This window comes from Crinia signifera, chromosome 19 (assembly GCF_055691185.1).
Source record: "Crinia signifera chromosome 19, ASM5569118v1, whole genome shotgun sequence".
Lineage (NCBI taxonomy): Eukaryota > Metazoa > Chordata > Amphibia > Anura > Myobatrachidae > Crinia > Crinia signifera.
Genome location: NC_139226.1, coordinates 64,113,380 through 64,129,753, shown reverse-complemented (window position 1 = coordinate 64,129,753; position 16,374 = coordinate 64,113,380). Strand labels below are relative to the sequence as shown.

The following is a 16,374-nucleotide window of genomic DNA, read 5'->3' as shown; positions in this document are numbered from 1 at the left end:
GTAACCACCCCTCGTGCCTTACAAGTAAATGGGGCAGAGGACAGAACCACCCAGTCCAGGGTATTCAAATTAAAGATTTCCATAGGAACCAGGTGGGACACCTGCAAGAATGCAACATCAACCCCTAATCTAGATAGGTAAATGAGAATCTTTTTGCGTTTTGCAGAGGAATGAAATCCCCCCACATCAAGGTTCCAAATTTCAGGGAGGCCATCTACAAGTACATGATGACTTACGGTGAGGTTTATGTAGTCTAATTCCATCTAGGTTGGGATCCACTGGGAAAACTGGCATAGCATCCATGCACTGTGAGAAAGGCGCAAAGAAAAACAAAAAATAGACAGGACTTGACAGAAGGGGAAACACATGAGGGAAGAAAGTGGGTAAACAAAATTGTGTCACTCTTCAGAGAGAGGTCAATAGGAAATTTCCTAAATAAAGACTTCAGGTTATACATCGTTAACATTAAACTAGGTCTTCATATGGAAAACCAGGCATCTAGCTCAGGACTACCCCAGCCCTGCTTAACAAATAGGTAGTAACACCGTAATGGTGTAGTGTTGAAATATGTAAACATATAGTGCTGGAAAAGCACACATTTCAGATAATAGAACATATGCTTACAAACTTGCATTAAACTATAAACAAATAAGGTTAGGAAAATAGTTAAGGTTTAAGGTGGTCAACCGTATCACCACTCATGTGCCAATTGAGACTCATTAAAGAGATGACCCTATAAATGTGAAGAGTGAGTATTAGTCCGACCTGTGAGTGGCAGTTTAAACAGCAAAAGATATGAGCCCAGATCAAGTACAAGAAGGGCCAAGGGTGCTTTATGTAGATGGGGGCTGTGTATCCAAGGACAGGGATGACAGTCCTGCAGTTTCCTCAGCCAAGAAGGCCTCAGCATCTGAGGGTGTGAAGGAGTCTTTGAAGGTTGAGCCATAAAAGATACGGAGACAGGAGAGCAAATTTCCTATTGCCTTTTGCCAGTCTGGAGCAGATAGGTGTGAATTCCTTTCGGGCCCTGGCAACTTCAGCCGAGTAATCTTGAAAGACAAAGAGTTTCGTTCCAAGTAAGGTCACATCTCCGATGCAATGCAGACCATAGGAGGTCCTTATGGATGTAGTTGAGGCATCTGAAGATGACCGCCCTAGGTCAGGCATCCAGTATAGACCTCTGAGGGCCTATTCTATGGGAACGCACTACAATCATGCCAGTGAAGTCCTTTGAAACCCCAAGTAGCTCCGGTAGGGTCGTGTGAATGAAAGTGAAAAGGGGAGGCCCTTTAAGAGATTCAAGGAGTCCCACTATCCTTAGATTATTCCTACGGGAACGATTTTGAGGTTGTCAAGCTTAGCCTGCATTTGATACTGAGATATTTGCAAAAGGGTAGCCTGTTCCTTTAAATCTGTACCATTTTGAAACACCTCTCCCACATGTTGATCAGTGTATAGGACCCTTTTAGGTAGCTGTTAAATCTGGGAATTGATATATTGAACAGCCTGGGTGACCTTATTGGCATGAGCCTCCATTATGGAACTAATGGTGGCTTGCATAGCTTTCACCATGTCTGAGTAAGTAATGGGGCCTTCAGTGTGATAAGTGGTGACTGGAGGGGGAGTCCCAGAGGGAGAGCTAGGAGAGTCTGAGCCAGACGCTGAGGAGGGGGATTCAGCATGATCCAGTTCTGGATCTATTAATGGTAGCTATGTCTGGGGAGAACAGGGCTGAGTCTCCAGCACCGCTGCCCATTTTTTCCATTTGCCACTGAGTACAGTACCTTGTGGCTGTGAGGCTGGGGCTGCTGCGGGCGCTATCTTCCTTTGCGGCTGGCGGTGGAGGCTGCTAGAAACCTCTCCATCTGGAGGAGGGAAGGTGCCGGTGTCAGCGAGGACAATTGCTGTGAGTTTGCAGCGGTATGCGGCAGCTGGCGAGCCGTGGAGGTTGGGAAGACCACGGAGCTTTAAGCTCTTGCTGCTGCAAACAAATTAGTTTTGCCTTGTAAATGATTGCTGCTTTAAGGAAAATGTCAGAGATTGGCCAGCATGTCTCACCTCCTGCAAACTTGGACCCTGTTGCATACTGTACACGCCTCTCTGCATGCGCAGAGACATTATAACAGTGTCTTGCCCACAATTTCATCTTAATTTGGAATTGCTCATGATTACTGGGGAGGAAAAACATATTACCAGACTACTTGCTTCACAATTGATATCATGTCAATTTCATCTATTTTCCATTTTACTTTATTCATAGTTACATAGTAGGTAAGGCTGAAAAAAGACTTGCGTCCATCTAGTTCAACCTGGTATAGATATACATTGCTGATTTGGTAGGTTCTGGTATTTTACAGACAGATTATATTTCTTATTTGTACCCATGGATGTTTTTCTCCAGTAAATGTTTGTTCAACTTTGCCTTGAACGCATTTAATGAGCCAGCCGTTACCACCTCTCTGGGAAGAGAGTTCCAGAGTTTGACTGTTCTGACCGTAAAGAAATTCTTTCTACTAGCTGAATGAAATCTTTTTTCTTCTAATCTATACTCATGCCCTCGCGTCCTAGATTCCTTTCTAGTAGAAAATAGGGTGTGTGACAGTTCCTTATATTGGCCCTTGATATACTTGTACATGTTGAGCATGTCCCCCCTTAAACGTCTCTTTTCTAATGTAAATAGTCCCAAATTGCTTAATCTCTCCCCGTAGCTTAAATTCTCCATTCCCCTAATAAGCTTTGTTGCTCGCCTTTGGACTTTTTCTAATTCTATGATGTCCTTTTTATAGTGTGGGGCCCAGAACTGTACTCCGTACTCTAGGTGAGGTCTCACCAATGCTTTATATAGTGGCATAATTACCCTTGAGTCCCTAGTTTCCATTCCCCTCTTAATACATGCCAGAATTTTGTTGGCCTTTTTTGTAGCTACATTACAATGGGCACTACATCCTAGATTGCTGTCTATTTGGACTCCTAGATCCTTTTCAAGTATGGAATTACCCAGTTCCTCTCCGCTAAGGTTGTAACTTGCACACTGGATGTGTCTCCCAAGGTGCATAACCTTACATTTATCTACATTGAACCTCATCTTCCATTTTTTTGCCCACTCATCTAGAATTGCAAGATCATTTTGAAGCATGGTGACATCTTCTGGTGATTTGATGACTTTGCTAAGTTTTGTATCGTCCGCAAAGATGGATACATTGCTGAGTAACCCTATCCCAATATCGTTAATAAAAATGTTAAACAAAATGGGCCCCAAAACCGAACCCTGGGGCACTCCACTTAGTACCGGTATCATATCTGATACGGCACCATTCACAACCACTCTTTGTTCTCTATTACATAGCCAATTCCCTACCCATCTGCAGATATTTTCACCCAATCCTAGGTTCTCCATTTTATTAATCAATCTCTTGTGTGGGACAGTATCAAATGCTTTAGCGAAATCTAGGAAAATCACATCTACAGCATTTCCATTATCGAGGTTTTTGCTAACCTCTTCATAGAACCCTAGTAGATTAGTTTGGCATGAACGATTTTTCACGAACCCATGTTGGTTAGTACTGAGTAGACGGTGATGATCTAAATATTCCTGGATACCATCCCTTAAAAATCCTTCAAATAGTTTACCCACAATTGATGTTAAACTAACGGGTCTGTAATTAGCAGGATCTTCCTTTTTTCCTTTTTTGAATATTGGCACTACCTCTGCTATTCTTATTATACACATCTGTCTTTAATTGTTGTGCCATTGTAATTGTACCTGTATTCTGCCTGCACTGCCATTGCTTCTCCACCCTGTTATATTCACATTATTATAGTTTTTTTAATGACTGCTACTGTTGTCTTTTCAGATTATTCATATACATATTATAGCATTGTAGTTTTGCATTTAGACTTGCAAATACTGTTTTATTACATTGCATATATACCTGCAGTTTGTCAATTTACCTACATCTCACTGCTGAAATTACTATGCCATTTTCCTCTCCCTTAATTCCCTTCATCCACGCCATATTTTTGCTTTCTTCATCTCCCCCTCAACTATCAGCCCAATGCTCCTTTTTCTACCATCTCTTTCTCTTTGCCCTTCGCATGTTCCATCAAAAAAATATTATGTACTGTACTACACTTAATATTTATAGAATTCAGCAATCGCATGTGGTTTTTAATCACGTGATCACCTGAATGTAATCGGCAGTGGCTTCAGGGGGTTTGGGCCAGAGTGTGGGTAGCAGTGGAGCAGGGACCCGAGTGCTGACAGCGGGACCTGATTGCTGGTGGTGGTGGAGTGGGGACCGGAGTGGTGAAGCGTAGCACTGTGAAAACAATATAAAATACTGGGTGGCTGAGAGAGAGCTCTCTCAGTCAATCAGCGGCTGCCTGAATGTGATGCCGCTGATTGGCTGAGAGAGCTCTCTTTCAGCCAATCAGAGGGCAGCCCATTGTTTTAAATACTTTTTTCAATTCTGCCACTCCGCCGCCGCCGCCAGCGCTCCTTCACAGAGCTGCACTCTACCACTCCAGTCCCCGCTCCACCACCTCCAGTACACCAGTCCCCGTTCCAGCTCCACACTTCCAGCACCCATTGTTGCATGCCATCTGCAATGCCACATCGGTTGCTGGAAAAAGAACACTGGGCACCACAAGATGCGATTGGATGTGATTTGGGGCAGTACAGATGGTGTAATGGTTAGCATTAATGCCTCACAGCGCTCAGGGTACTCCTTTTTCCTCCCACAATCCAAAAATATACTGGTAGGTTAATTTCTTTCTAACAAAAATTAGCCATAGAATGAATGTGTGTGAGTGTACATGTGGTAGGGAATATAGATTGTAAGCTCCACTGGGGCAGTGACTGATGCAAATGATCATATATAGTCTCTGTAAAGCGTTGCGGAATATGTGTGCGCTATATAAGAAACTGTTAATAAATGAATAAATAAATAATGCGATGGGACATGTTGCATCGCATCTTATCACATAAATGTATTGGTACTATTAGCGCTCACAAGCAGGCCCTCTTATCTCATTTATTTATTTATTTATTAACAGTTTCATATATAGCGCATCATAATCCATTGCGCTTTACAAAAGGAGACAGTGATACAACAAACTGGGTATTTACAGTCAAAAGGTAGGAGGGCCCTGCTCGCAAGCTTCCAATCTATAGGGAAATAGGCATTGATACATAAGGATAGATACTGTATTCTTTATTGCATCGATTCCACCAGAATGCAAGGTTCTGTGACTGGCTCTGGAATTTGATAAGCTTGCCTGAAGAGATGAGTTTTCAAGGAATTATTATAGGTTTGGAGACTGGAGGAGAGTCTTATTGTGCTTGGGAGGGCATTCCACAGAGTGGGTGCAGCCCGAAGAAAGTCCTGCAGTTGGGAATGGGAGTGAGTAATGAGCATGGATGATCTTGGGAGGAGCATAGAGGTCGGGTTGGATGATATTTAGAGATAAGAGAAGATATGTATGTTGGTGTAGTTTGGTTTATGGCTTTGTGTGTAAGTAAAATAATTTTGTATTGAATACGGTAGAATACAGGTAACCAATGAAGTGACTGACAGATCTCATGTACTTTGCCTTTTTTTTTTACATAAACAATAAGTTTTTCCCATTGCTAATAGTGGCACCAAACCACTGGGTTCAGCAGATACTAATGTTTCAGGAAATATGCAGTAATGGCTATTTACAGTGTATCCAATGCTATGCAATGTACTTTTTTTTTCTAGTTTTGTCTGCACTACTTCTATTTATTTACAGTGTAAGGCACTATGGACCCAACATATTGTGTTTTTCTACAGCTATACCATTATCAACTGAAGGTTTTTAAGGCCATTAAAGCTGATAGTGGCTCCTACCGATGTGAAGTAACTGCCCCCGATCAACGTGAAAACTGCACATTCAATGTTACAGTAGAAGGTAACAAGTAATTTAAGATTTGGGGCCAGATGTAATGGAATATGAGTTTTTAGTAATAAACCAACTTGCACCTTTCCATACATAGAGGAGGTGCAATGTAATAGCCTGTGAGTTTTTAAACTCGAGGTTACTACACTGCGATGAAGAGCAAGTTTTTTAATGGTTAAATTCCCACCTTGTAATATGATGTGCATTACAAGGTGTGAGTTTTGAGAGAAGTGTGCACTCATTCTGTGAGGAAACATTTACAAAGTTAAACATTTTTAATCAAAAAACATTTTTAAAAAATCATAACCGGCCCTGGGCTTGTTGAGACACTCCTGGTTGCATAAATACAGGTTAACAATTGAGTATTGTTCCCCTGTATTTTTACAGCACAGGGCTCTTGGTCCAGTCCTATTTCCAAAAATATAGAGTAACAGAAGACTGTCATGGGATTGCTAGCTATACCGTCCCCCATGACAGTCCGATAAGTGTAAAAAAAAGAATTTTACAGGTGGAACTACAGGCTCTACTAATCCCCCATCCCCACCCCTGCATGCATTCAAGGGCTGCTGGTACCTGTAGTTTCACCTGTAAAATAAATATTACAATGAACACAGTACATACTGTAAAAGTACAACCCACATTGCTCTTCATGTCCTCTGGTCTGGTCTGTAAAGGTACACTGTAAAACCCTGCCTAAATTATTTAGTCTTAGGGTACTTGGCGTAAAAGAAAATATTACATACTGTACCTTGTGGATTGCCTTAAAAATTCTAATATTTGTTTCTCCTTTTTGTCAGCTGTGCAAGATGATGGAAATATTTTACAAGCTTTTAAGAGGACGTAAGCATAAAAATTATTGTCTTTCCACAGTCTTACAAGTGTGTGCATTTCATCAGTAATACCTGTACAGTAATTGATCCAAACATCTAATGAATAAAGCAAAAAATATATTTCTGGATGAAAAGTAATAAACATAGCATAGAAGCAGACACCCTTCATATGTATGTTAGCCATTTCTACAAATCTGATATATGCATGCCAATCCATGTTCTTCAACCACTTTTACATTTCTATACACTTGTATGAGATGGTTTGAGTTTAGTGAGTTTGAAGAAAAGAACACAAGTGTAACTACTGATAGATATTTGTAGCTGTGCTATAGTTGCTCTGATAACTGGTTGCATTGGTTGTACTAGTAGCTGTGGTTGCACTTTTTACTATGGTAGCACTGGTAGCCGTAACTACACCATTAATGTATTTGTAGTTGCACTGATAATGTAGCTGCAGTTGCTATGGTAGCCAGGGATATAGCTGTGGGCCCCAAAGCAACATTTTCAATGGGCTCATCATTATGCTTCTAGGGAGACAGCTCTTTTAACTATGTTCAGTCTATGCCCACAATACAGGTCGAGTATCCCGTATCCGAATATCCGTTATCCGAATTATTCCGAAATACGGACATTCCAGAAAGTGAAACATTTTTTTTTTTTTGCTAAAAACTCACTGGGGACATTTGTAACAGCATCACTGGGGACATGATATGTAACTGGCACTATATATGTGCAAGACAATGATTGCTTGGCATTCAAATTCAGTGCTGAGATAGTACACACATTTTGTTTCACGTTTTGAAACCTTGTTTTTTGAACAATTAAAATATGTTTGTGTGTATTTTATGTGGTAATAAAATATATTTGTGTGTATATTATGTGTTTATACAGCATAAATGCAAGATACTTCAAAATACATCATTGAAATATTAAAATATTCCGAAATACGGAATAATCCGTTATCCAAAATTCTCCTGGTCCCGAGCATTTTGGATACGGGATACTCAACCTGTACTGTATTTCACAATTCCATTTTTTGCACAATAATGTAATAGTCCCCTAGTTCATGTTATGCCCCATAGTAGTCCCCTACTTCATTTTAGGCCCTATGAATTTCCCTAGTTCTCATTAGACCACATAGGGGCACAAGTTCCTATTATGCCACATTGTACTTATACACAATGGGGGTGATTCTGATCAGCTCAGTAAGCTGTGAAGCTCACAGCTTACCGAGCACCTGCGTCACCACCCCGGCAAATCCCCTGGCATCCATGTAAGGGGATATGTAATGAAGAAAGACATATCCCCTCGCATGCTGCCGCTACAGGAGAAATCTTTCGATAGTCGCCGACCATTGAATGATTTCTCCTGCCTTCACTAATATTAGTCAGTCTGAACGGACTTATAATTGCGGCCACCGAGCTGGAGTCATGTGACATCAGCCATCCACCCCCAGCAGGAATTGGCCCACCCGCATACCCATGGGAGTGCCCAGCATTTTCATGGGGACGCCTATAAAACGCTGGGCGTTCCCATGGCCCAGCACTGCCACCACACCCATCCCTCCTTCCCCTTTGTGAACTGTCCGGTGAGAGAGCAACTCGCCATGGCTATTCACAGTCAGAGTTTGCACATGCGCAGAAATGCGCATGAGCAAACTCTAATCATAAGGACAGGGGACGAATTTGGAATAATATAAGTGACCCAGAATCGGCCCCATTATGCCACACAGCTACTCCAGTTCACATTATGCCACACAGGGAGCTGGGAGCATTTAGCTCCTACTGTACCTGAACGACACACATTGTAATGCAGGAAATGACACTGTAAGTAAAGATACAGGTCCCATTCTGGAACAGTCCAAGTCTCAGAGTATTACAGTATGTCTACCCCTCCACTCCACAAAGGCTGTAAACAGGTAGAAGCCTTCTCTTTGACTGACAGTGCTGGGCTCACCAATTAGCTCAGCTGTGCCTATGAGTGTGAAACGGAATTGGGAAATTGATTATTTCAGGGTGGAGCTTTACTTAAAATGAGAGACTGAGATTACCATTGAAGAGTTCCACTTTAAACCATGGGCATTGGACTGGATGCAATTTCTTGTAGACAACTATATGAGCTGGGTTCTGGGGCCCTTACCCCATAGCACTGGTACCCCTTGCACCCACTCTAGTTGCGCCCATGCCAGTAGCTGTGATAGAACTAATAGCTGTAGATAAATTGGTGGCTGTAATTGTATATTTAGCTGTGGTTTCAGTGGTACTGTAGCTGTAGTAGTCAGTAAAATGTGGCAATATTTTTTTAAATATTATTGAACACCAAATTGTATCACAAAACCAAAATATTTACAAAGGAATTTGGAACATTAACTGTAGCATGAGAACAAAATGACAGTGAACTGCAAGTATCTACATAGTATCTGACAGAGACAAACTATGGGCCTGGATCATACCTGCTCTCTAGGCAGCCATATGTATGCTGCCTAGCAAGTGGGTAAGAGCCACCTGCCCCCCCCCCCCCCCCGAAGATTACCCCCCTCCCTCCTGCACCAGACAAACCCCCTCGGTAGCATATGAGGGGATGTGTACATGAATGCATAACCTCGCATGCGAACGCTTGGTCAGAAAATAATTTGGTGGTTGCTCACCATCGCCATTTGCAGATAAAAGCCTGAAATGACTCTTATCTTGCCGCCGATTGCCATGTGACATTCTGTCTATCATTTTCTAGGATACAATAAAATAAAAGACATAATAGACAGAATCTGATTGGTTGCTATGGGCAACATCACCTCTTTTCATTTTTAGAAGCTTAAGTAAATTTACCTTGAAATCTCTAGTCATGGGCCAGATTTCCCAGAATTGGTCACATATTCTATGGTATAGAAGACAGCCAGTCTTTGGTCACATATTCTACGGTATAGAAGACAGCCAGTCTTCTATACCGTAGCCCCACCTCCAGACTGACAGGAAAACAACACACCCGCCCTGCTTTCCAAGAAAGTTCCTCCCAGGTGCTCAGGTTGATCAGTCACATGCCCTCAGTTGCAGCAGGCTGCAGGGGTGAGGTGTACTACTGGTAAGACACACATCTTCCATCCTCCAAATATATAACTTCCCTGTGTCTATAAGTAAAATATCCCTGGTTACTACGTAAAACACTGCTCCTATGGCCAAAATAGTTACACTTCTTATACTGTATGTTCTGATGGCTTCTTACTGTCTGATCTGTCTTCTTTCAGAACCACCACAGATGGAAAACGAAGAGATGATGCTGGGGAACTTGATTTCAGTGCTCTCCTCAAAAAAACGTAACAATAATCAATTTTTAAAGAGTTAAACAAAAGATAGTGCCTGATTCAGAGCCGCATGTAATCTGCACGTAATGCAGAACTTCACATAGTTGTGCGCATGTGTTACACAGTGTGTAGGTACAAGGTGCTGCTGTGTTTTGGTCAGAAATTACCAGAAATTTGGTGGAAAAGTGATGGGTGTTCCTGGGCGGTTATTGGGAGTTGGCTAGAAGTGCCTGCAGAAATATTCTATAGTGGGCACATCAATGCGGTCGTCTGCATTACAAGACACCCAGCCACAATCATAGGAGGCCATGGTCAGATGAAGAAGCTGCACCTGCTAGAGGGCATCCGAATATACCTTCACTGGATCAGCTCATAAGGCCAGATGTAATGAAGTCCTACTGTAGTTCGGTGGCTGTGCGGGTTGTCGGCCAAACTTAAAACTCAAGGTAAAATTATTTACAAGGCAAAACCACTGGTCCTTTACAAAAACGTATGAGTTAAGCAGGCATCCTGCCCAGCTGCAAAACTCAGCCTTTATTATATCCAGCCCATGGTGCGAGCAATTGTAGTATATACGGATGCACCAACCAGTTTTACAGGGTGCACGGGTGCTAGCAGATGGTGTCTCAATCCTTGCACATTTGGCTGCACAGATGCAGACAAGAGAAGGAGCTGTAGCAGCATTTACATATACTTAACGATGGGCGAATAGACGCTGCTGTGTGCACTTGTGTACAACTCAGAATCAGCCCTTGATAAAACAGGCTAATATAACGGGCAAATAGACCACATTTCCAGCGATAAATGGTTTATGTTCTGCTAAATCATTGTTCTCTTTTGAAGAACATAAATAATATTTGTGTTATGGCATATATAGGGGGCAATTCTGGTTCTCAGCTTTGCGTGTCATATATGCGCTGCCCGCAAGAACGCTCGCCCCCGCCCACACGCCGAATATCCCTGCATAAACATCCATTCGCTGCCTTGCGTGCGGGAACAAAATCATTCAATGGTCGCAAACCATTGAATGATTTTGCAAATACTCACAGATCAAAGAAACCTCTTTGGTGTCTTAGATCTGTGGACTTCCTGTACACATCTGCTGACATCAGCTGCCTCCCCCACGTCACCAGTGCATTTACATGGGAACGCCCAGCATTTTCATGGGGATGCCCATGGAACGCTGGGTGTTCTCATGGGCGCAGCCCCTCGCTGCTGCCCAATGCCCACAGCAGTGGCGTAACTATAGCTCCGCAGCCCCCGTGGTGGCGGGGGGGCGCAGAGAAATTGGGGGCGCCGCCGGGGGGGCTGCGGGGCTATAGTTACCCGCGGTCTGCGTCTCGCCCGGCTCTCTGTCGGGACCTTGCTGACGTCACGTCCCGGACGGCTCCTGCTGCAATGAAAACTGACAATTAGAAAATGGCTGCCCCCATACTGCAGACAGTTTTCTGTCTGCAGTATGGGGGCAGCCATTTTCTAAGAGTCCGTTTTCATTGTAGCAGCAGGAGCCGTCCGGGACCGTGACGTCAGGAAGGTCCCGACAGAGAGCCGGGCGAGATGCAGACCACAGGTAAGAAGGGGGGGCAGGTTAGGTGGGGGGCGCCGAATAAACGTGCGGCGGGGGGGGGCGATAAATAGTTAGTTACGCCCCTGGCCCACAGCCCGCACTGCCAGGTGCAAACGGGAAGGTGAATAATCAATTTGCCGTGCCTGCTCGCACCAAGCAGCTGCACATGCACAAGCACAACAAACCTGTATCTGACTACCACTATTAGGTTATGCCTGTTTCTGCTTCATCCTTTACCCTGCCTGATAAGCCTTTTTGTTTACATTTGCTTTAGAGAAAAGGAGAAGAAAGAGCAAAAGGAAAAGGAAAAGAAGAAAGGGGATGATGATCCCATGGAGGGAATCCCTCCACATGTCTGGGAAATATTGAAGAATGCTAAACCCAGCGAGTATGAAAAGATAGCCTTTGAGAACGGTGTCACTGATCTTAGAGGAATGCTGAAGCATCTGAAGAAAAAAAAAGTTCAGATAAAGAAAAGTGAAGGTATACATCCAGCGGCAGATGCAGAGATTCATGGGGGTTTACACCCTACCCAGAGAGTGGACATGTCTATTACTTAATGGGTGGGGTTATCAGTTCAACAGGTACTATGCCCCATCCTCTTCCCATCCACTTTCAATTACATGGGCACAGCACCACCCTTAGTACAGGATGTCACGCAGAGGGGATGGGGCAGCCTGCACAAGGCATTCTGCATGGCAGTACTCTGATTGGCTGTACAGACTGCATGGCTAAAGCGCCCAAAGAACACCCTAGGCTGCACTACAACAGCAATACTGAAGCAATTGGAATGATGCAATTACAGTGCCCATTGTTCTATTCAATGGTGATGCTCACATGTTTCTAGTTACAGCTCCACATGGGTAATGTTGTAAAAATTACTGTAAGGCTGTGGCCATATATCGCTGTGCAGCGGGTCCTGTTCATTGCGCTTTGCAGAACAAGATCTGCCCAGTCCCAACCGCATTTCATGTGTAACAGTGCAGCCCCACTGCACTTTGTGACCACATACATTGATACTGTATGTATGTGTTCACATTGAAATGTGGTCGTCCTGGTGTTCGGTCTGCAGGAGGACCCAACACTGCAGCCACACAGCTAATGTGTGCCCAGCTGTAACCTACAGCCTGGGCCTGCAGTGCCATACCCCCGAATGTGCAGAGAGAATTAGATTTGGGTGAGTTAATTTGTTTCTGTGCAGGGTAAATACTGGCTGCTTTATTTTTACACTGCAATATAGAGCTCACTTTAAAGTAAAACCCCACCCAAATCTAATTCTGCGCATTTTACATCTGCCCCACCTGCAGTGCACATGGTTTTGTCCATCTAAGAAGGATTATGTCAGAAATAGTGAACTAGAATAAGGCCCTTTGTCTTTACTTGGGCAGTATGGCTGCATTTTATTGCATACTCAGCGGCTGATCCACGTGTTCCCTTCACTTGTCGGGTAAAATTTCCTTTTAGCCCTACTAACCCACCCAAAAACTCTTCAATAGTGGTGGAAACAGATGTGATTGAACAGTCAGGTTCGGAGTAGTTCCGTTTTTTCACCTATGCAAAAAAAAAAAGAAACAGAACTAATTGAATAGTCCCCTATAATATAACTGCTGGAGGTTTCACTATTAAAGTGTGACCACTCCAGCCTGATACAGCAAGCAGCTGGTTAGGACCATTGTTGTTAGTAAGCAATGTTTGCTATGTTGCTATATGCCTAATTGATTAGACCACACAGATTGTGAAAAATATCACTGCACGAGCGACAGGGGACAGCAACAGTACGGTGACTGAGGGTTCGAAGGGCAGCTACCAACCGTTTCTGAAGTGCAGTCCAGATAATGCTGGTGTGTCTGGTCCTCTGGAGGTGGGGGGAGGGGAGGAGTGTGACTGCGTGAAATCATGCGCAGCCACTGTGACCCAGAAAATGTACCCACTGTATAGCAAAGTGCAGTGCTGCACTTTAGTGATGCAAATGCTAAATTTCTACATTTTTCTATTAAGGGGCAGGATCTGGCATGCAGGGTGCCTTTCCCTGTTCTGGGCAGCTCCCCGCAGCCTACCGCTGAAAGTTAGCATTATGAAATGTTTCACAAAATTACAACTCATTCTGAATCAGGCCCCCTGAAGGTGGTTGGTGGTATTGCTTCAGTTTCAATCTGTTAGTTTACAGTACTGCTGTTCTTCTTATTTCTTTGTGCAGCTTTTACAAGAAAACTAGATAATTGCTATACTGTCGACAAAGGCCAGAAGATTAAACTACAAGTAGAATTATCAAATCCTGACCTTCCAGTGAAGTGGCTGAAGAATGGGCAGGTGATAGCACCCAGTGCAAAGTAGGTGAACATGTGTCTTAAATCTGCTTATTCTGTATTTCTCACTTAAACCAGAAAATATGTTTAATAGAATGCATTCGGCTTCTCTTCCCCAGATAATTAGTAGTTTGAGACAATACTATATTTACCATATATATGTATCAATGTTTGGAGAGAGATAAAGTACCAATCAATCAGCTTCTGTCATTTTACAGTGTGTGCTATAAAACTAACAGAAGCTGAATTACCGAGCAATTAGACACTGCGCGCATGCGAGTCTACGAGTGAACAATCAATCGATGATCGGCGACCGTTGAATGATTGTTGCACCAGTCTATGCTGACTTTTATTTGTGAGAACCCGGACAAAGATGGTTGATGTCCTGTGACGTCAGCCGCTCGCCCCGATCAGGCTTCAGCACACCTGCGTTCACATGGGGGCAACCAGCGTTCTTCTCCACCAACCTTTTTTGTGGGAACGCCCAGGAAATGCTGGGCGTACCCATGCTGAAGCCCCCCTCCCTCCCCCTTTGTCGCACCACTGTGTGCGAACACCTTGGGGAGTGTAATACTCAATGAAAGCTCTTGCACTGTGTCTGCACATGCGTATTTACGCTGATATGCATGCACAGAGTCTTTGTGAATCACCCCCTTTATCTATATCTATAGTATGTAGGATTGCATTAGGACTGTCAGGTGTGACAATTAAAAATTGTTTATTTTTATACATGTATTCAGGCCTTAAATCATCTATCCTCTATCTTCACAGATATGTGTTTGAGAACGTTGGCCTGAGAAGGGTACTCACCATCAACAAATGCGCCCTGGCAGATGATGCGGAATATGTGTGTGTCATTGGTGACGAGAGGTGTGGCACAGAACTATTTGTGAAAGGTGGGTTGTGTGTCTGGCAGTTGTCACCAAAAGCTTGGCATTTGGTCAATCAGTCATATTTATTAAAAGTATAGTAGCTACCTATTTTTGTTATGAGTCCCATTTCCCCCTCTGTTTCTCTTCACTTTCCATGAGCATGCATTTAGGGTCTGTACACCAATTGTATACAAAGAAGAGGGGAAAGGGCAGTATTTTGAGATGAGCCACCCCATTAATATACATGAGAGATTCATTTAGGATCTACTTAATAAATCATCAGGAATGGAAATAAACATTCGACAAACACTAATATGGCTTCTTCTATTCTCTGCAGAGCCTCCCGTTACAATTGGAAAGCCACTTGAGGACCTACAAGTATTTGTGGGAGATAAAACGGAACTGGAGGTGGAGGTTTCAGAAGAGGGTGCCCAAGTTATATGGTAAATATCACAACTTTGCACCTGGTAACTTGGACATAATATAAGTAATACTCCTTTGTTCAATCTGTCTCAAAATCATGCCACATGCACCTAAAAAACATATTTAAAATACCTTACACACAAGACAGTGCAAAAACTCTAATCCATGCTCTCATCCAGGGCCATCTTTTCATATGGGCTAAATGGGCACTTGCCCAGGGGCCCCAGGTGTATAAGGGCCCTATGCTGATAGCTGAGGATCCCAGATTTTTGAAAATCGGCCCTTGGGAACAGGAGATATCCAACTTCAAAGCAGCAGTCCACATCTGAACTGTTAATTGCAATTCCCAGTCATATTTCTCAGGTTCTCTCTGACGTAGAGCTGGGACTCTCCCCTTTCTGTCAACACTACTGGCTTGTCTCTATCATGCCCCGAACCAGAGATATCAGCCTTCCAGCAGCCGGTCCCTGCTCCGGCTCCAAACGTCTGGTGTACAGTTTTATATTTTTGTTAATGGATTGCTCTGGCTCCTGATCTCTGATCCCCAAGTCCCCAGCACCTCCTGAAAGTTGGGACTCTAGGTTTTTATACTATTGAAGGCTAAGAAATCTATTTCCAGATAATGGTGATATCTGCAGTCAAACAAGCTGCCCTTCCACCGGAAAATGACGAATATTAAGCCCACTCCATTATCCAACCCTCCCATGCGTATAAAGCACCCCCTACCTCCCTGGAAGTCATTTACAAGGGACCCTTCATTCAGCTCAGTGTCCCCTTCCACACGTTAGTGTTCTCCCTCCCACCACCTGTGCAGTAAAGAAGTAATAGCAGAAGTTACTGCTCCAGGTCCTACATGTTGAGTGGAAGATAGAGCACCCCCTGCCACCCGTGGGACATCAAAGCTGCTGCTGATAGCACCCCTCACCCCTAGGAGGGGAGAATGAGTAAGGGCCCCAGTGCATTGCTTTGCCCAGGGGCCCACACTGCTGTTAAGACGGCCCTGCTCTCATCATCTCATGCATTGAGTATTGCAATAGTCTCCTTATTGGCCTTCCCCAACACAGACTCTCACCACTACAGTCCATCATGAATGCAGCTGCAAAGCTAATCTTCCTAGCCAGAAGTTCATCGTCTGCAAAGCTACTCTGACTGTCAGTCA

At 43.6% G+C, this 16,374-nt stretch overlaps 1 protein-coding gene across 1 annotated transcript in view; it reads left to right on the top strand.

Annotated features, from left to right (window-relative positions):
* Window positions 1–16,374, top strand: part of LOC146041552 (myosin-binding protein C, fast-type-like) — an 87,572-nt gene that overhangs the window by 24,112 nt on the left and 47,086 nt on the right. Inside the window, exons 6-12 of the mRNA XM_083161508.1 lie at window positions 5,814–5,931; window positions 6,717–6,759; window positions 9,991–10,059; window positions 11,889–12,097; window positions 13,812–13,944; window positions 14,692–14,816; window positions 15,130–15,235. Of these exons, the coding sequence (XP_083017634.1) occupies window positions 5,814–5,931; window positions 6,717–6,759; window positions 9,991–10,059; window positions 11,889–12,097; window positions 13,812–13,944; window positions 14,692–14,816; window positions 15,130–15,235 (803 nt within the window). The remainder of the gene's footprint in view (window positions 1–5,813; window positions 5,932–6,716; window positions 6,760–9,990; window positions 10,060–11,888; window positions 12,098–13,811; window positions 13,945–14,691; window positions 14,817–15,129; window positions 15,236–16,374) is intronic.